At 42.1% G+C, this 21,797-nt stretch overlaps 1 protein-coding gene across 3 annotated transcripts in view; it reads right to left on the reverse strand.

Moving 5' to 3' along the window:
- MAF (MAF bZIP transcription factor) overlaps nucleotides 1–21,797 on the reverse strand; it is a 196,864-nt gene that overhangs the window by 172,928 nt on the left and 2,139 nt on the right. For 2 of the 3 annotated variants that reach the window (XM_030282325.4, XM_030282324.4), the window contains exon 2: nucleotides 11,397–11,462. The exons of the other annotated variant lie outside the window; for it this stretch is intronic. In XM_030282325.4, the coding sequence (XP_030138185.2) occupies nucleotides 11,429–11,462 (34 nt within the window). In that variant the 3' untranslated portion in view covers nucleotides 11,397–11,428. The remainder of the gene's footprint in view (nucleotides 1–11,396; nucleotides 11,463–21,797) is intronic. 3 annotated transcript variants of the gene reach the window in all.

Here is a 21,797-nt window from a genome sequence, read left to right on the forward strand (position 1 = left end):
AGACAGGGTTTGGTTAAGCCTTCAGTTGGGAAGCCAAAATCCTACAAAATTTAAATCCACCTCCAGGAGATGCTGCCTGGTACTCTGCCATGAAGATTAATCCCACTGCAGAGCAATTTGTGCCAGCATATCTGAGAAGAAAAGTCCCTGGGGAATATTTACTCACAAGTAAATACTTTTGGTTTGCTCCAGCATATCTCCCTACCAACCTTCCCAGGCAAGACACTGGAAGTCAATGGGAGGAACAGAATTAGCAGGTTCTGTATTCCCTCTTTTCTTTTTCCAAGGAGCAAAGAGAATCTTCACTGACAAAGCACAAAATGTATTTTTCAACTTTCAAAAAAGCAAGTTAAGAGTCAAGAGCAAAGTCCACCCAGATGGCCAAGAAATCCTCTTCAGTTCACTTTCATTCATGACATTTTTTCATCCATGGAAAATTTCCTTCTGTCACAATGGAAAATCTGTATCTTCCCAAACTGAAGCTGAGCAGCAATACCAGCAGAAGGAAAGGTGGTGTGCAGGTGGCTGTAGCTGCTCAGCTGCTTTTGGAATTCATGAAGCCTGTGGGACAGATTATGCATGCAGCACCTTGTACACCCCAAGGTGTTACTTACAACCACAGAGGCGGAATCCTATCTCCCATTCTTATTTTCATATATAAAATTATAAAATGTTAAAACATGTTTCCTATAGCCTGTCATTACACTCTGGCTGCACGATGCACTACAATATTCCTGTTACCAGGGTAAATTTGTGGGGAGGCTGCAGTTAACACTCCCAGGTAAAGAAATGCTCTGTACCCTCCATCCTGCAAAAGACAGAATATCAGAGTGAGAATTAAATTATTCCTCTTTCAGATGCTGTAAAGCCTCCAGGCAGCATCCTCACAGTCTTTTTCAACACAGGTAAATTGAATTCCAGCAAGTTTACTGTATGCAGACTCTTCAGACAAGATATTAAATAACAATGTCATGACCATAACCTATGAAGAAAGCCTAGAAAACGTGGAGCTGTTTAGTCTAGAGAAAAGGACACTGCTGCAAGCCATAACAACAGCCTTCAAATATGCAAAGGGTCAGAGCAAAGAGGAAAGGAATCGCTGTCCTTGGTGCGGGGCGTGAGGGACCTGAGCTGTGGGTTAGACAAGGAGAGACAATTTTGAGAAGGGATGGTGGTGAAGGTCTGCCAGGGAGGCTCCATGGAGGTGTCACACTCTCTGTGGGGGCTTAAACAGCAGGTTATGCAAATATCCATCAGGGATAATGTAAGCCTGCCTCATGGCAAAGGGATGGATTACATCACCTCCTGCGATCCCCCACAACCCTGTTTCACTTATGATTTTATATGGCCAAGCCCCCAAGGGTAATTTGCCCCACTGCCCAAGCTTTTCCTTTATCTGCTCAAGGCTGGTGCATCAGTTCTTCCCACCAGCCAATTACTTGATTTGGGATGTGCTCATGTAAGTGAAAAGGCTGATGTCTGCAGGGCAGCCAGGCAGCAGCATGTGCTTACACTGCTCAGATCCATCACCTAATTCTTATGGAAATAAGCAAATGAATGGGAGGGTGGTTGGTGTAGGAATGCAAGAATTTGGGCCAAAGTTCCAAGGTTGCTTTTGGATAAATTGTGCTAAAAATATGCAAATAATTCTAAAATTTTGTGCGGGTTTGCCTGCCATTTTCATAGAAATTTGTCCTTCTGCTGTTTGAGGGGAAGTCTGAACAGGGCCCGCTGCTTGGCTGCTCTGCATCCCCTCTCTTGGCAGGGATGGGGTGGGCATGGGACAGGCAGCAGCCCCAGCCTGCATCCAGATTCTTTCTCTGCTCACTCCCTGAGCTGCAGGCGTGTAAGGAATCGATGCTGGCTGCATCCCTGCAACTTTGGGAAGAGGTGGGACTGCTCCACAGGACCCACAGCGAGGGATCCTGTTGGAAGCAAAGTGATCTGCTTCCCTGACAGCAGCACCCATGGGCACTGCAGGAGGAGCTGACCCCGGGCAGATCTGAACGCTGAAGGAAAGCCTTGCAAAAGGAAAGCCTTGCAAAAGGAAAGCCTTGCAAAAGGCACCTCCCAAAAATCCATGCAGGGCTGCAAAGCCCCCAAAATGAGGCACATGGGACACTGAGTGGGGTTGTGCTGCCAAGGAGCACCGAGTCTCCAGATGTGTGACAAACACTCTCTGACAAGCAGAGCCTGCTATAGTAGAGGAAGGGAAGAATTTTGGGTTTGACTCTTGCTTTCTTGAATTAAATTAAAATTTAAAATGCATGAATTTAAAAATGAAAAAGAAAAATCATTAACTAATTGCTCTTCCACTTTAGCCTTTCCAGGTTTTTTTCTTGCAAACTTTTTTCTGCCATACATGTCATGACAACCCATAACCTAAAGCTTTTTGGTGCATTCTCTTGCTAAACTTGAATTTTCATGTGGCAAATTAAAGTACCTTTCTTGATTGCAATCTGGGAAAACTAAAATTACATAATAAATTGCAAGAAATGTTTAAAGGGATAATATATCAATAAATAATCATTGCACTTAATCGGAAAACCACTTGGTAGTTAGAGTGATGACTGATTTAACACCACACATTTAGTGTACCTGTGATAATGTGTCATTTAAACTCAAGAGTTTATATTAGATACAATTCAGACTAAAATAATAATTTGGAAATAATTGTATAACTTGAGAGATTTTTTCCTACCCTTTTTAAAAAAAAAAGATTTAATTAAAAACACAAGATGAAATAAATATTTCAGGGCAACCAGCAACAAAATGGGAAAATACCATGTGTTTGGAGTTTTAGTGCCCTCTGAGTGCTGGAATTTATTTGCAGCAAGCAGAAAATAGACAGCAAGCATAAAAATTCAGCAGATTCCCGCTAGTAAAATTATTTATCAAGCTAACAAGGGAGGAACCCTTCTAGTAGCAACAAGCCAGCAAGGAAAAGACGTGCCTTTATATTTTACCTTTGGGTTAGCACACTAGTAAAAATGCCAACTGACAAGCACTTCACATAAACATTTCTTTCTAAATGAGCTGCCTTGTTAGAAAAAAATCTAAGCAAAGGAGCAGTACAGTCAACAGACAGAAAGAAACCCAGGATGAATACTACATTGCTGCACATTACAGGAAAATATAAATAAAGACATAAAAATAATGTTGATGCATAAATGACTTTAATGAATTAACACTTCATTTTGCATTTAGATTAACTACTTGGGCTATAAATCTATCTTAGCTTCAATCCTTCCAAGAAAAAAATACATGTCAGTTATCTATTATTTACATCTTTCTTACCTCTGGAATTAAACGTATGCACACACATTAAAAAAAAAATAAAGGAAGTGTGAAATATGTGTGTGTGTATATTCATTCAGGTGGTGTTGTTAGAGCTGTGCTACTCAAGCCCCACTGCAATATTTATCGTATACTTATTTTACGACCGAAGCCCTGAAGTAGGTTTTACAGTTTAGTTTAACGATAGCAAACTTTGATTATAAATTATAAGTGGCTTTATTGCAGCCTGAAGAGGCAAAAAATTTGGAGACACTTGATTGCCTGATCCCAATTAAATTTTAAAGAAATAGTAAAGCGACACACGTTGGCTGAATAGCTGAGCTCCAAGGAGCACAGCAAATTACTCCTGCCGGCTGTGCAGCGGGGCTAGACCCTCCCAGGACTTCTTTGCTAGAATGAACATTTGACAATTGTCAGCAAGCTTTAAAATAAAACCAAACTAAAAAAAAGAAAAGAAAAGAAAACTAAACAAAAAAAGCCATGGATGGTTCTCAAGCATTATTATTTTCATTGCGGAAAAAAAATAGCTCGTGGGAGGGTAGGGGGCAAGATCAGACTCAGCATTTCAGCTGGTTCTGTAACTCAGGAAGTAAAACCTGCCACAATTGCTGACAAAGAGAGGAAAAAAGGAAAGTTTTACACTAAATGGAGCAGTCAGAGGGAAACACAGGTGGGAGCAGCATTTCTGACTGATCTCAGATGGTTTTCTGGACACACTTGTAAGACAGACCCTGTATTACTCACTCAGGACTCCAAAGGCAAGCAAGAAAGGTGGGGAAAGGTAGAGGGAAAAAAACCCCAAACTACTGGAAAAAAAAAAATCTGTTTAGACCTTTTGCTCCCCTCAAAGCCTGACATTCCTCTCGCCTCTGCAGCAGCTCACAATGCAGGGAGGGAATGCAGCGTCTCCCACTCCCTGCTCCAGCGCCCCAGGCTGCTCCTCCAGCCAACCCCGGGCATTGCCGGGGCTGAGGGAGAAAGTCTCCTGCTCCCAAATTCCACCCCTGGGCCCGATCCTGCATTCTTTGCACACCCAAGTCCTGCAAAAACAATGGGATTTTTGGATGTGCCGGAAATGCTGAAGTGAGCTGGCATTTGTTAGCTGCTGATGGATTACATTAATATGAATATTTGTCTGGAGGGGACAAACACTTTTGAGAAGTGAGTGCAACATTATGAGCAAAACATCAGCAATAATAACAAAAAAGGATAGAGAGAAGCATCATTGATGTAAACCATGAAATAAATAATATATGTCAACTTTTATGTTTCTTGCCTTTGATCTGGGTACAGCTGACATTAAGTCCAGGACCTGATACCTTTTTAGCTGAGAAGACACAAGATGTCAAGTTATATTTTTTAGTGCAAGGCCAACACATAAAAACAAAGCTAAAGGAGTCAAAGAAGTGAGCATAACAAAAAACACTGAGATTATCTCTTGTCATAGGAAAGAAAATGATGGGAGTTTCTATGGAAGCTGAGTGGTTAATATAATGCTGTCTTCACTTTGCCATTCTCTCTTTATTAGAATATAATTTGGGTCCAACTAATATGGAAAGAGTCTGTTCCTTGCACATCAAGGGAGTGCCATGGGTAGAGCTCCTGCAGAATGAGGACTACAAATGTACTTACGAGCTTATTCCTCATTCCCTGCCTGCCTCTTGTTTTAACTCTCTTGTAAAGACGTTTGAAAGTGGAAGCTGTTTGGAAGCACACATAAAAGCATCCATTAAAAGGCATTACATTATAACTCCTTTGGATCCTGCCCAAGTGATCCAGAGGCAAGCTGGAGCATCACCACAGATCCCAGGGAGGATACTCCTGCCTTGGCTTTGGTGGCATCAAGTAAATCTGGTCTTTGTTTTACTTTCTTGCTTTTTATTAGCACCAGCCCTCTGGCATGAGACTAAGCCCAGAGCCTCTCCATCAGCTCCCCCATGCTCCTGAGCATTTACACCAGGTAATAGGAAGCGGAATTTGGCCCTAGGTGTCTACACTGGAGTTGAAATTGGGTTAGTAGGTTGTTCCTATCCACACATACACCTGTTTCTGGCTAAAACCACAGCCAGAAGATTGCAGAAACGCAGAAGTGCCACCTCTGATTTTCTCCTCTTTAAAACGTGCACCTCTCCCCAGGGAAATCACCCTTCTTCTGGGAGACTCAGGATGTGCTGCCATGCACCCCTTTCCTTTACAGCCTGGGCATGTTAAGCTTTCGATGCCTTCACACCCCCTTTCCTAAATTTAGCCTGGGCCTGAATCTCGGTGCCTGCTCCGAGCTGTGCTGCCGCAGCAGGGCCGGGGAGCGCGGCTCTGCCGTCAATAACCCGGCACAAAGGCCCTGCACAACGCCGAGCGAGATTTAATTACCTATCACCGCTAACAAAAGCTCTCTTTATTTTGATTAACTTTGAGGGAATAAGCTTCCTCACCATCAGAGTATGTTTAAGTAATTACGCTGTACAGACTAATATGCCTGAAAACACAAAAAGAGGGGGAATAGGAAGAGGGGAGAAAAGAAAGGGAAGACATGAGCTCAGCCTTACTTCCCAATTTAAACTAGGAATGACCTCAGGGTCAATTTTTCAGAGTATCTCAGATCAATTCAATTCTCACCTCCGCTGCCTACCTGCTAGCAAATGAACTTACTGTGCCTTCCAATAGACAGAAATGTCTAAAAGGAAATCGTATTTAGCTGCATCTGAATAACCATGGTTATTAGATGATGCGTGCAGGGGAAAAATTACCATTTCCCTTCTCCTTCTCCTCCTTGTGATTGTCATTCTCACCTCACTGGCGATTAAGATGTAGGATGCTCTTGCAGATTGTTAATTAGGTGTTAATATCTGCAAGGGGCCACAGCAAGCTCCTACACCTGAGGTCATTTCTCAGAAGTCAGGCTGTCTCCGGTGACAATACCTGTAATTCCCATAGCTAGTTTGATTCCCACTCAACAGCTGGAGCTAGTGTTTCTTTCATGTCTGGTTTCATTTCCTATCTGAAATTATATGAGTGCTAATATCTTTATTATCTTTCCCATAGAAGTGCAATGCTGGAGCATGGCACAGCATGTTGCTCATAGGCTTTCTTTTCTTTTTCTATTTTTTTATCACAGCATTTTCAAAACATTTCAAGCAAAAATCTTTATAGTTAGCAAATTTACAGCTGAGGACTCCATTATGGTTCGGGAGGGGTAGAAGGTAGGAGGGAAACAATAATAATTTGGGGATAGAAGAAAAGAAAAGCTGCACAACTGCTGAATGATAATGGCTCGAACCTTGGGAAAAAAAGGTAATGGCAGGAAGGGGAGGAATTACAAGGACAGTGTGACCTCTGCATGCCTTGCAGGTGCACAGGAGCTATTCTGTACACAGAGGTATTAAAGACATATTGTCTTTAAGAGCAAGAGGGGGCACATAACTGATTTTGTCTACATTTTGGCGTGTTCAAAATCAGGGTAAAGTTATGTGTGATTCAGAAAATGACCAGCTCCCAAAGCACCTGATCTTTGTAACCCTGGCCCAGTGCACTCAGGAGACTGAACTCCCATCCCAGTAGAAATGGTGTGTGGGACCTGGGCAACACCAGTGATTTCTCATCCCAGAGTATGAAGTAAGGCAAATGACAAGTACTTCAATAAACCAGTTTTCATTAAAGGGCTTCAAGGAACATTACAGCTATTTTTTAACTCCCACAAAAGCCTAGAAGGTAAGAATTAATTATCTAGGTTTATAACTGTGTAAACTGAGATATAAAGAGATCAACGGTAACAGACCTTTAGAAGAAACCTCAGATAACAAGTTTAAAGTGCTTCAGTATTTGCTGAATCTAGAATCAAATAAGTGGGTCAAAGTCTCACAAGTGAGTCAGATTGTGACTCCCAACTCCCGTTTTCTTCACTCTCTAAACATTGTGACTATATGTGGAGCCTGAGAAGTAATTTTATATGTGGGATGTTAAATCAGTATTTTTCCTGTCTCATCAATCTCCTGTATTTTGGTACAGTGCGAATCATTTGGTAAGTGGCACAAATTAGAAAACCCAGGAGAGATGTTAAAAATATTACTTTGTTTTTTTAGCACTTAAAATCCTTTATTATAACTAAACAACAGCAAGAACTACATCATCAGAAAATATTTTAGAGCTTACTTTAAACACAGGGAAAAGTATTAAATTGACTTTCCTGGGAATTTTAGAGGAGTAAAAGCTGTTGCATATGGCATATACTTTCTCTTCACTCATAAAGATTTGAGACATTTTCATACTTCAAATTCATAGGAATGAGCTAGAAAGGCATTTGAGGTATAGTAAAATCCTGCTTTTTATAAACACTCAAGAACTTATTTTTTACCTATGCAAAATGATCTGTAAATTGTACTAAATATGTTTGGGGAGAGGAAAGGGAGGGGGAGAGGTTACTATGAATTTTTTAATCAAGAATAACATATTGCATCCCATTTGATAAAAAAAGATTCTCATTTAGGCTTAATACAGCACATCTGCTTGAAAAATACATACAAGGCTCCCATTGACTGCTGTGGGAAGTTTGCCAATAATACTTCATGGAAGTTATCTTGGTATCAGCCTCGGAAAATAAAGACATTTTACAGGGAGTGTTAATTCAACAACACAAAGTTAAAAATAACTTGCTCATGCACAAAGAAATTTGATTGTTTTTACAATTCTTAGCTTTAATTTTCAATTTTATCAGATGTACAGTCTAGGAATAAAAACAAGATCTAATTTGCAGTGAAGTTGGGTAGTTTGATATCCCAGGCCATGGCCATGAAAAGAGAAATTATGTCATGAACAGACAGACTCAACTGCACATCAAAAATACACGTGAATAGCATGAGAATGCAAAAGGTCTTGCACAAAACACAAATCTCTTTTAAAAATGCATGTGCAAATGTAGGAATAGCAGTGAAAAGTAAGTAAATGTTATTTTCCGAGTGCCATGATTTCCCCTGTGTGAAAAGTCTTACAGGCAAACTGGAAAAGGAATAGAAAATACATTTCTGTTCTTTACTGCTCCTTATTCTCCCCTTAGTTTAGGTCTCATCCATATGGGAAAATTAGGAAATAAACTATACTGCAATGCTAGTCATTGCCTGGGTGGGCACTCCTACTCTAGAATAAGACTGGATTTTCCTGGTTAATTTATTTTATTAGAAAGCAGCTTAGCTGTACTGGAAAGGGGGAAATCCACCCTTACTCCCAAATAAGAACATACATCCTGGGAATTCATAGCCCAGCTACCTCCATATAAGTTCAGACTTTTCTTTTTATTATACAACCTCCCCCGTAGATATTCTATTGTGGTGGAAGTGTGGGCTCCAGGAATTAAAGGGTGATTTTATCAAAGGCTTCAGTGGGGCCAGAAGCCCACTCAGGATCTCTCCTCTCACCTGAGATGTAGGTAGGATGCAATTTAGATCCCAGGTCCATCATTGCCTCATCCTGCCTTTGGAACCCTAAAAAGGTCCCTCAGAACCTCTTTGAAAACTGAAACATTATTACACACGGCAACAAAACAGAAAACAACAGATTTTTTTCTTGCCCTGTTTAAGAAAAAAAACTGGCTACATTTTTTTTATGTCAGAAGTAAACTGTACTTTCCACCATCATCATGCTGCTCAGGAAAGAGAGAGATATTTTATTCCTGTTGATTCCATGACATTGGAGGATGGAAAAGCTTTTCTGTACCAAATAAAATACACTAAAGCACAGTGAAACACACCTGGGGTTAAGTACGTATTGTAAGGGACGTTAGCTGGTGCTGCTGGGAGCTGGAATAAGACAAAACACAGCCCTTGGAAAATAACAGTTGCTTTGTAAAACACCACAATGGACCCTTAGTGGTATTTTACAGGGTAACAACTAATTTTGTTGTTGGCATAAGAGTGTATATCATAAACACAAAATTCATCCTGCATCCTGCTTACTCTGAAAGCTGTCAGAAGTGGGAGGACATGGAGTGACACCAGCACTGGCCTCCACCACCCCTGCTGCTGCCTAACCTGCCAGGGACATCATGGTGAGAACCTCTTAACCAGCAACCACCAAATATTCCTGTCACAGTCATTAAATAAATGGCCCCGAAATCCTTAACGTTTGCCAGAAACAACATAATTCTTTCAAAGGAGCCAAGTTAGTAAGTCAGGCCGTGGAGACTACTGTCCACTACTATAAATGTACAGTCTTAAATTCCCCCAGCCAAGCCACATCCATGAATATCAAGTGAGCTCTCCTCCAGACAGGGTAGAGGATCGGAGTTTTCATATCTAAGCTTATTATTCCTAATATTACAGAGACACTTCCCTGAATTGTCCTTCTTCTGCCCAAATTCCCCATCTGACCAGATGTCTTTCTCTCTCTTGCTTTCACCTGTCAATCATGTTCACAGCTGAAATTTGATTTCTCTCCCAACAGTAACCTCAGATGAAATATTACCATAGGGGTCAGAACTGCCTGAACCTTGCCGTAAAAGTTTGTTAACTCTTCCAAGACCCAAGAGCTATTTGCTTAAAACTAACAGATTTTGCTGCTGGTTGTTTTTTTGTTTTGTTTTGTTTTGTTTTGTTTTTTTGTTTTTTTTTTTTTCTATAATATGTGAAAATACAACCACAAAATACTGAAGGAAGACATAAGGACTTGTCCCAGACAGCTGCAGGCTAAGCAAGGCTTGAGATCATAAGTGTTGATAAGGGAAAAATATTTCCTTTTTTATTATATGGATAAAAAGAATAAATATCACTAATTCATATAACTCTAATAGTCACATATATGAATTACAGGAAGCGTGGCAGATTTTCCTATGGGATTATTGAAATTAGAAGTGTTTCCCTAGGAACAAGTTGATGAATCAAGTGCTGCACCTTAGCAATTAAAACACATGCTTCATGTTTTTACTTCAGCTGATAGCAACTTGGCTCTATTCTTGCAAAAAAAAAGCATATTGCCCTCAAAGTTTTCACAAAAAAACCCAAGAGGTCTGGTTTTCCTCTCATTTACAGTGGTGAAAAACAGAAAAAGAAAAATGCCATGCAGGCAAAACCCTATCTAGGGTGTTCCTCAGGGAAGAGGAGCATCAGGCTTAAAAAGAAGGTCCTGTAGTGCTCCTTGAGAAACCTATTCCTACAGCCCATACACCATCAAAACCTCCTCTCAGTTCCCTTTAATGTACAGGCTACAGCACCAAGTACATCCTCCTCATCCTCACTTAAATTTTAAATAATAAATCTTTTACTTAAATTTATTTTCAAAATTGACAAATAAATCTATTATTTTAATTTATTATTTACATTTCTCTTAAAAGATAAAAAACAAATCTATTATTTAAACAAGCTTAATAAAATTCAGCTGTTTCTAACAGCACTTAACCGTTGATCAAAGCATGGCAGGCTGTATGGCAGGCTGTGTTCATAACTAAAATAGGAGGCTTCATAAAAAAAATTCACACAGGAATCTGTCATTGCAACCTTGGTGCTCATTTAACCCACTTAGTATTTTTATAGTCAAGGTCAATAAAAGTCAGATTCCATGGCAAAAAAAAAATAAAGTGCCTGTTTGAGTCTAGCAGGGGAAGGGATTGAAAGTTTTAATTCCCACATTTTCATTAGCAGCATATTTTTTAGTCAATGTTGACAGATTGAATGAACATGAATTTCCAGAGGAAAGCAGTGCTGAGAATTAAACTCTATTGTAATTTGTAAGTACTGAAGTCATCTAACACAGACTCATGATTTTCATCAAGATCTGAGGGAGATCTTCAGAAGACCCATCCTTAATCCCCATAGCTGATGTCTGAACGCTAGCATTTGAAGAAAAAGAAAGAAAACATTTGCAAAGGATTATATATGAGGTGTGGGACACGAGAGAGCTGCCTGGCTGACAGAAGCACAAAGCCCCAGCATTGCAAGTGGTTCTTGCAGGCACCTGAAATCAGCCTCACCCAAAAGCCCAGGAAACTGCACCACAGCCTGTCACCGGCTCCCCAGGGCTGAGCAAAAAGCACCATCTTAGCAGCAGAAAACAAAGCAGTGAAATTACCACCCCTGCTGAAATATGGCAAATTGCTAATGAAAAGGAAAACATACCTTTTATTTTTGACCTCAGGTAACAGGGATTTTCACATCACCGTTGTAGATGATTCTCTCGGGTACCTAATTTAGTAAATATATTAAAATAAACTATTATTAAAAGGAATATTTAACATCATAAAGCCTGTCTGTTGTGCCACTATTGTACAGAATAGGACCTTTTATATGCAAATCCTAAATTAAATTTAGAAAGTCTCTTGTACTGTTTATTAACTCTGGCTGACTGAAGAAGAAATGAACATAGTTTGAAGTGGAATATTTCTAGCTCACACATCTAGCATTTACTTCACATTAATAGCAGGAGATTCTTGCTGACAAATTACCTTAAAAACATGTATTTCTTGCCTCACCAGTGAATATCAGTTTCTAATATCTGAAAGTGTGTAGCTTTCTGTATTTCTTTCTTAATGATTGTTATTAGCTGCACTAATGTAATTGGCAAAATAATAATCAATTTTTGTACACACTCCATTATTTTCAAGACAGTAGCTTAATAACAAAAGCAGAGCTGTCATTTCCCCCTGCAGTTACTCACACTGTACAAATTCATCCTGTCAACACATATTTAAAATCTAATTTAAGAAAAAAAAAATTCAACCTAGAGTGAATCTTTGTACAATAAGTGAGATAAGTCAGCGAGTCAATCCACATTTCTTAAATATGGATATTTTGTTGTGTCACTCACAATCAACTTTCTCTCCCTGGGTGTACATGCAGACACACACATGTATTTCCTATGAAGTGCCTGCAGGAATGCTTGAGCTCTGTGCATTTATTGGAACCGTGCAGCATAATCAGAGCAGGAATAAACCACAAGCCCGATCGATTTGAATAAAAAAAAAAAAAGGCAAGACAAACTATAGGTGCTTTTCCAGCATTTTGATTCCAGATTAGCTCTGCAGCTCTGAAAACAAAAGTGGGTGGCACATTTAGAGCCAGATGAATGATCCCTGTCCCACATCCCACCCAAAGCTCCCCACTCAAAAAAACCCACTCCCTCTTTGAAAGGACCCCACACGTCACTGAAAGAGAAGTTGCCTTCTTGTTTTGATTTGGTTTTTTCTTTCAGGTTTGGAGTTTGTTGTTTTATTTTGGTTTTTTGATTTGTTCTGTTTTTGGGGTTTTTTTTTGAGAAAGGGAACGGTGCTTCCATAAATGCAATACTTGGCACCTGGCCCGGGATCTCTAAAAGCAAATGACTCCTGTGGACCTTTGGTGTCATTTTTCTCAGGACAACCTCTCCTTTCATGCCGATCGGTTAATTCATCCTGTTATTAATGCAGGGGGCTGAGAGGAACAGGTTCTCAAGCCTCACACCTGAGGAGCATCTAGAAACTGATGTGGTCAGCCTGCTTTCAGTCTTTGCTGTGGCCATCCCTGCCCTAAACCCACAACCATTCCCAACACAGCACACCTGGAACACCAACCCTCTTCCACTGACAAGGTGCATTGCTCCATTTAGCAGCTTTAGTTAACTCTCAGTTTATTAATAAGGAAAGAGTCAAAGACAGTAAGAGAGCGCGAAGGCAACCAGAGACACTAAGCAGATTTATTAATTTAAGAAGCCTGATCATCTTCCTTCATTTTATCTGACAGAGTTGGTGTAAGACAGTTATACTTCAATAAGTTCTCTACACTATACTGTGCTATTTTAAAAGGATTTCACAATAAAGGAAGCTGAAAGACTGTGCACAGTCTGGAGACCATATCTGGTGTGACATGAATATAGTATTTTAACCAGATTTAATCTTACAGTATTCCCTCCTCTACAATGACTTTGCAGGAGGAAACCCTACGGAAAGGAAAATCTGTTCATCCCACACCACAGAGCACTGAATCGCATTGCAGACTCCGGCAGCGCTTCCTACATATTAAAATGCTTTCATCGGGGAGTTTGGAAGCAGTTAAGTGGGGGGGAAGGGGAAGGAAAGGGAAAAAAAATACTAGGTCTTGTTTGGTTCAATTTTGGGATAATTTTTATTGTCATGAGGGAGCAGGGGCTGTTTGCAGTGGAGACACCTCAGCTTTGGAAGACAATACCAACACTCGGATCCTATCCCCTTCAGCAGTGACATCCCACTGCCAAGGCCTTGGCAAGAAGTTTTGTTTCAAAATCAGAGAAGCAGGGCTCAGGCTGCAGGAAAGGGAATCTGCCTGCTTTCTTACAGAAGAGGGCTTTAAGCTTAATCATATACACATTCCGAGGCACATCCACACAGACTTGTGAAACTCAGCCTCGGCAAACGCCGTTCCCCGCACTTCAGATTCTTTAAAAGCCATGAAATGTAAATCCTGCCTGCTCCCATTCTTGCTCCCTGCAGAGAACTCGAGGTCTGATCCAAAAAGTCATTTTAAAAGATCCCTTTGATTGCCTTTGGGATTAGATTTGTCTCTGTGTGTGCACAGATATAAAGGAAAAATAAAGGAAGAAAAGGGAGAAAATTCAAGAACTAGAAAAAAAAAGGAAGAAATAGAAAAAGGAAAGAAAAAATAGGAAAGAAAAATTAAGAAAGAAAAAGAAAAAGAGGGAGAAAAAGGAAAAAGAAAAAGAGAAAAAGGAAAGGGAAAGGGAAAGGGAAAGGGAAAGGGAAAGGGAAAGGGAAAGGGAAAGGGAAAGGGAAGGGAAGGGAAGGGAAGGGAAGGGAAGGGAAGGGAAAGGGAAAGGGAAAGGGAAAGGGAAAGGGAAAGGGAAAGGGAAGGGAAAAAGAAAAAGAATGAAAAGAAAAGAAAAAGAAAAAGAAAAAAAATGAGAGAAAAAGAAAAAGAAAAAGAAAAAGAAAAAGAAAAAGAAAAAGAAAAAGAAAAAGAAAAAGAAAAAGAAAAAGAAAAAGAAAAAGAAAAAGAAAAAGAAAAAGAAAAAGAAAAAGAAAAAGAAAAAGAAAAAGAAAGAAAAAAGGAAATACTGTGGCCAAAGCCGAGAGAAGTGCTCTGTGGACATACCTAGGGCCGGGCGGCCCGTGGGAGCCGCCGGGTGACAACCGGAGCTCCGCTCAGGATGCGCGGCCGGACGGATCCATAGCTCCGCCCAGACTCCCCTTTTGTCGCAGGGATGGGATTTGGAGAGAAACAAACAAAACACAAACAACCAGCGGATGCGGTGCTCACCTTCCCGCCCCTCCCGGGCCGGGGCCTGTCCCCCGCACCTGCCTGAGGCGGGACCGCGGCTGGGCGGCCGCGGCAGCCCCGGGGGCCGGGGCTAAGCCTGGGGACGGGGACTGGGCCAGGGCCAGGGCCAGGGACTAGAACTGTACCAGGGACAGGGGCTGTGCCCGGGGTCAGAGTTGTGCCAGGGCCGGGAGTTGTGCCCGGGAGTTGTGCCGGGGCCGGGGGCTGTGCCCGGGATGTGCCCGGGACAGGGCTGTGCCCGAGACAGGGCTGTGTCTGGGCCGGGGGCTGTGCCCGAGGTCAGTGCTGTGCCCGGGATGTGGGGCTGTGCCCGAGGTCAGTGCTGTGCCCGGATCTGGGGCTGTGCCCGAGGTCAGTGCTGTGCCCGGGATGTGGGGCTGTGCCCGGATCTGGGGCTGTGCCCGGGATGTGGGGCTGTGCCTGGATCTGGGGCTGTGCCCGGCTGTGCCCGGCTGTGCCCCTGGACGTGGCGGCCGGGCCGGGCCGGGCCGGGCTCAGCGCAGCCCCGAGGGCCCCGCCGGCCGCGGGCCGGTGCCGTGAGGGACGGGGAGGGGCTGCATCCCTGCACAGGCAGCCCGGCCCGGGGCATTCGGGAACGGCTGGAAGCAGGGATGTGAAAATCCGTGCCAGAACCATCCCCAGGGCTGCTGCTCCCCCGGCCGAGGCAGGTGCCGGGAGGCATGTGGGCTCTGAGCTCTGCCACACCCCGCTGTACCCACATCCTGCAGCCTTTCGGGGACACCCAGATTTAATGGAAACCCCAAGGACTGAAGGTCAGGGAGATGCCAGAGCCTTCGCTGGAACAGGGCATTCAGGCTCGACGCCTCCGTCCACAGCCATCGGCATCTCTGCTGTATCAGGACAAGCTGGGGCAACATCGCTCAGGACTGTGGGTCTATGAATTAACAATTGAGAGCAGCACCCAGGGACACTCCAACCTCTACCCCCGCTGGAAACTTGAGGACACTGCTCGATTTGTTATTTACTGGGGATTTTTTCCTGCATAGAGGAGAAACACCAGTTCTGGCAAACTTCTGCTCTCGCTTTGATTCCTTCTACATAAGATGTATTGAGATGCATTATAAAACAATGACATTTATTAATTAAAAAAAAGAGAAAATCATGTCACAAAGTCCACAGGGCTTCAAAACAAGCAAGGAGAGAGGCAGGGCAAGTTCTGTCCTCGTCACTCACTGCACCACGATCCCAGGCCTGCACACTTCACTGCACGTCGCAGGTGACACAGTTTTAAAAGCCAGAATTTGGAGGGAAAAAAGTGGGTGCAGCAATAGTGAACAAAAATGATCATTTCAGAGGATGCTGAAATACGGGCAGTGTGCATCAAGGGCACTGAGATGTTGTCACACCGTGCCGGGTCAGCCCGATACGGTGATAGATAGCTCGGGATGGAGCTGCCTGTCTGCCAACTACAGCCTCGCAGATCCCTGGCCTCTTGCTTTCCACTTGATAACCTAAGTCACATCCTGGACTATTTTTGCATTGTGTTGGCTTAGAGCTCACAAATCTGAATGCACTCAGCCCTCAGAGTGACAAATGTTATTCTCGGTTCTCCCCCGCAATTTCAGGCAGTCAAGAATTAGATGCAGCATAGTGTACAGTATTTTAATCTATTGATTTATATGTGCTGTGCCCAAAAAATTCATCAGAGGGGCCTTAAAATTATGAAGTGGTTCAGTGCTCAGCTCCCTCCCGAAAAGACGAGTTCTTTCCTGGCCATTCACCTCTGCCACGTTCTGGGGTGTGCTACATCATTTTATTCATACGGAGACCTGCACTTAAAACAGAGCTCTGAAGCATTTGGTTACAGACTGCGTGTGTGCGTGAGTGTGTTCAAACAGGATTGTTTTTTGTTGGAGCTGAGCAAACAAAATCTATCCCACTCTCCATGGCTACCCCCGGAATGCCCAAGCCTCATGGCAGCCGCTCACAACACAGCGATTCAGAAAGAGGGAGGGAAAAAAGTGTATTAAAAAACTCTTAATTCCTAACATTGAAGTATGTAGGAATTTTTTTTTTCTCCATGAAATTTTAAATTCAGCCATCTGAACAGGTGTCAGAAACAGTGAGTCCATTTAGCTCCTCTGATGATCGGAGTAATAAATATAGAGGATTTCCTTTCAACACAGCACATGCTGAAATGACACCAATGTAGTTCTGGCATCTGAGCAGATAATTCTGATATATGCATCATTTCCTCCCTAAATCCAGGAAGCAGCTACACTCTCTATCTGATATTAGTATATTATGTCAAATAGAAATTGGTATTAAAATTATGAATGATTCTAGATCAAGAACTTCCTACACACTACGCAGAGGGAGGGGGAGGAAACAGCTGCATAAAAGCTTTCGGAAGGGAAAAGAAAAAAAGAGCTGGGAAAGTTAATTTTTTAAACTAAAAATTTGCTGCCATGTTTCATGTCGGGGGGGGAGTTTTCAAGTGACATTTTGATTCAGCGCTGGAGGTTTTGTTTTAAAAGGGTGATGAAGACTTTCTAATAAATAGAAACTCTCCGCGCTCAGTTTGCAAACGGGCACTTTTCACTGGATGCCTAGGGAGAAATAATTCAGGAAATAAATATGCACTGGTGTGACTGGGATATTTCTTTCCCTTCTCCTGTCTCTTTTTTTTTTAGGATTCGGTCCAGGATGACATTTTTTCAAGCAGGGAAAATGCTGTAGCAAAACCAAAAAAATACTTTCGGCCTCTGCTCAGCAGAAGCCTGGAGGCAGGGCAGGAGGGGGTTATGTTTGATTTTACAGGGTGCAAATAAAAAACTCTTAGGGGCAAGGTGGGTTGGGGAGGGAGGAGAGGGCTCAGCCTCAGTGCAGACCATTTCCCAGCCAGCAAAGGGCCGCTGTCCATGCAGGTATCTCCCAGCACCGGTCACATGAAAGTTCTTTGCAATGTAGTTAATAAATGGAAAGGCACTGTAGAACTATGGGAAAAATAGGATGTTGTTAGTGATGGGCAGATTAAGACCACGCACACCTTTTGACACCCAACTGCCTGGCTCGGGCAGCATTCCACCCGCTTTTTACTTGTGGGAGAACAGTGGGATCCTGCTCCCCTTTGAAATTCCCAGGATTGCACCTCTGAGTTCAATGGGAGCAGGACTGAGACCAGAGTCAAGCAAGGGGTGATTAATGAATGTAGGTTATTCAGAGCAGAGCAGTTCCAATTAGTCCTCAGCAAGCAGTCCTGTGGCAAAGGTGGGCGCTCCCCCGCAATGACTCATACAGAGAACCCCAATACTGCCTTTGCTTTAGTGAATATTAAAATGTGTACCTAATTTTTTTTCCCCTTCAGTTGGCCAGTTGGTGTGTTTCAGGCTAAAATTCAAGTGCAGCCTAAGGAAAGCTGCATTTTTTCTTTTTTTAACGTGCAAAGCAAGATTGTCATCACAATGCCAAACTGGAAGAAAGCTTTTTTCCCCCTCTCAGGTTGAGGGTGTGATGGGAATTTTTTCCTTTGTCACCCTGTTCTAGGAAGTCTGTTTCTATCATCTCTCAAATTGTTCAAATAGGATGTTTGGTTTTTTGCCTCCGTGGAAGAAGATACTTCAGGGAGGCAGGAGTGCTCTCCTCGCTCTTACCTACTCAGTTAATTCACAATATTTTTAAAATCCTATTGCCTGCTCCTAACTTTGCCTGCAAGGAAACCTGAAGTGACAGCAGGGTGAGAGGATGAGGCTGGACCAGAAGTGGTCCTGCTCTGGGCAGCCTGGGGTTCTGTGCTCCCTTGGGGGCTGCAGCACCACTTCAGCGGGGACTCTGCTGATGACAGGTCTTGTCCCTTCCCTTCCTTATTCTCAGCAAGGGCAGCAGCAAAGCTTCTGAGTCCCTGCAAAAACACCTGGACATCGGTAAAGGCTCAGTCAGGGAAGGGAAGGTGGGAGACATAATAATGAGCAGCCTTGTCTTTATGAGAGGAGATAATTCCCAGCTCGGCCAATAGCAACCAGTTTACCCACAGATTACACATTAACCAGAAAATGCAACTCAAATTAACCAGAATCTGGAGCTTGAACCATTACTCAAACCCTGGTGCAACAGCAGGTCAGATGCCAAAGGGCAGGTTGGTGCCCCGGCACTGGGGAGGGGTGAGACACAGCATTGGCTTCGGAGAGCAAGCCACTGCTGTCACCAACAGAGAGGCTGGTGTCCATCCCTGCCAAAGGGACCTCAGCAGGAACAGAGTGACCTCCAGCACCAGCCACTGCCCACTGACGCAGGCTATCGTGGGTGCAAGTGCTGCAGGGGGGCTCAGAGCCACACCTTGACCTTGCAGCTCAACCCTTGACAGGATCTGGACCAGCCAGGCAGAGGGATGGCAACAGGTCCTGTCCCTTCAGGGCCACCAGCACCCGGGAGGGATGACCTGACTGCTGGGGAGAAGTTGCATCAGCAGCAGCAGGGAAAAACACAAAGGAGAAGAAAAAGGAGTTTGGTTTATGAACCTGGGTCTAGAGATAAACCCCTCGTCCTGGAGAGGCTGGAGCATCCTTTGGAGAGGCCTCTGCCTCTCAGAAAGTGGGCAGATAATGCCATTGAGAGAGCAGGACAGCACTCTGCCGACGGACACTGCAGGCTCTCAGGGAAAGGTGGCTTTAAACAAACTGGGTCAAGCATTTGAGGAGCCTTTCAAAGTTCAAATGCCCTTTGACATGGGGAACTGCAGTGAACACGGGCTCAGAGACCTGAATGTTTCTAGCACATTAACCTTTGGGGTTGATTGTTTAGAACAAATAACTCTCAAAAGTTGGAGGAAGTCCTTTGGATTTTTTTTTTTTTCTCCACTCCTCAGCTCTCTCTGGACTTTCTAAGGCCTGTAGCAAAAGAAGAAACAACAAAACAAAACCAAAAAACCAAAACAACAACAACAAAAAAAATCCACAGGGTAAAAAAAATGAAAAAAGAAGGGTGAAAAAGCAAAGAAAAGAAAACTGGAGGCAGTATGGACCAAAATGGTAAGAAATCTTTCAATCTAGCATTGAGTGGCTCTGTGACAAGCCAAGCCTGATGCAGTGTCACCTCTTACTAGAGACAGGCATGCTTAGCTGGGATCAGATGATAAGAGGATGTGAAGTCTTCTCTTTCACTTCACTCCATCATAAAACAATCAAAATACAGGGCCATATCATGTCATCAGGTTTTTAAGCAGACCTCCCCTTTGAGATCTCCTAGAACTTGGTGGGATGATCTGAGTCACTGAAACTGCCCTCGCTGCACTACTGAGAAGTCAGAAGCAGCACCTGAAAGCTCACGTTTTTTCATCTACCTGAAAGAGAACTTGAGTCCTAGCGGGTGACAATTTTTCCATTTTAAGTGAAGCTATCCTTTTCCTTCTCCCCTCCTGAATATTATTGAGTCCAGCTCGTGGGTCAGCATCGCCCCTTCGGCAGGCAGCACGCTGAAGTACTGCGCTCGCAGTTATGGAACTTTGAACTACAGACTAAGAAACTGAGTACGGAATCAAAAAAATGCAGTTTATTATTGTAGATTATTCTCTCTTTCGATATAACCATAGAGTTGAAAATGAAAGAAAAGCACATAAGAACATCACACGTGGTTAGTTAGTAACTCAAGATATAAAACAATTTTGCACAGCAAAATATGTAAAAGAAAAAGTAACTGACAAGATTTTTTTATATTTATTGTGGTAAGATTTACTTTCCATTTTTTTTTAAAAGACAGGATATCAGTCCCTGAAAATAAAATTTACTGATTATTGCCTTTAAAACTGTGGAATTTTTGAAGTTACAGAAAATCCAGTTCTGCACCACAATACAACTGTAAAAAAATCTGCATCATTTTAAAACTGTGCAGTAATGCCATCTTTATAACTGCATAAATTGTATTAGCGTTCTAAACAGGTTCGTAATTTTTTTGTTGTTGTTTTTGTATTATATGCTTGCAGGTTATATCTTAGTGCAATTCAGTCCCAAATACTTCAATTTTGAAAAAAAAAAAAAAAACAACCCATACATTTTTAATGTAAAATACCCCTATAGATATAAACAGGGGTGCCTCCCCTTTTAATACTTTGGTTTTCAAATACAGTCAGTGGTATAGCAAGGACTACATATACCCAACTTATATTTAAGTTGCAAGCACATGCTGCATAAACTACTTTTTAAAACAGTCCCATTGCAAATTCTACCCCCCTTTACATCACGACAGTAAACAATTTAGTGCATCAATCTTTAAAAAAAAAAATCTACATCTAAACAGACCTAACTCTTTTGAATTTATCTATAACATTCCTTTATCTGTAGCATACATTTTAACTGGGCTAACAGATGACAGAAACTAAAATTAAATTATATACTAGGAACCCAGAGCATTCCACATTTGACAATGACCAAACGCAAAAGAAAAAGAAAAAATGGGGCAGATCACTTAAAATTAATTTTAGACTGTTTTTAGGCAACAGCATGGTTTCAATGTCCCCCCAAAGTGAGATGTGAATTTTGTTTTTGAACATCTTTCCAAAGTTCTTTCTGTGTTTTTTTTTTTTTTTTTAATTTTTTTTTGCCACATTAGGTTACCAAAATCCATTCTGGCAGGTATTTTGAGAGGGAATGCTTCAGTGCATTTAAAAGGAAGTCTGAAGTTTTGAGTAACTCAAAGCAGTTTTAGAGCAGATGCAAACTTTAATGGGAGGAAGAGGAGGAGGAAGATCAAAGGTTGCACTTTTTTGCTTTCAACCCAAAAAAGTGATGAGGCAATAAAACAAAAGAATGAATGCCATGCCATAATAGTCTCCAAAAGTCCATTTCCAAGCAAAAGAAAAAAAAAAAATAATTATACCGTACATGACCAGCATGCAGGGTTTTTTATTAATATAATGTCTCTTTTTCATAGTCTTTTGAAACAGTTACAGTTCATTGTTGCTAAGACAAAATAGCGAGCGTAATGCATGAGATGAGTATGGGATTCTAATGGCAGACTAAAGTCTCACGTTTGGCAGATTAAGGCCAAAACTCACATGAACACACCGAAGGTTGATGCAGGCTTGATTTTGGCAGGTTGATCTAGGCATATCTCTAGTTTTGCACAACAATGCTAAAAACTGATGGAACTCAGCAAGCTGGAGTCTAAAATTTTCACTTTTTTTTTTTTGTATTTTTTTGTTTTGTTTAGTTTTTAATTTTTTTTAAATTTTATTTTTCTTTTTGCAAAGCTCAAATCTCATATGAAGAACTCAGGACGGCAAAAAAAAAATCTGACTTTTTGGACACAGCAAGCTCA

Source organism: Taeniopygia guttata, chromosome 11 (assembly GCF_048771995.1).
Source record: "Taeniopygia guttata chromosome 11, bTaeGut7.mat, whole genome shotgun sequence".
NCBI lineage: Eukaryota > Metazoa > Chordata > Aves > Passeriformes > Estrildidae > Taeniopygia > Taeniopygia guttata.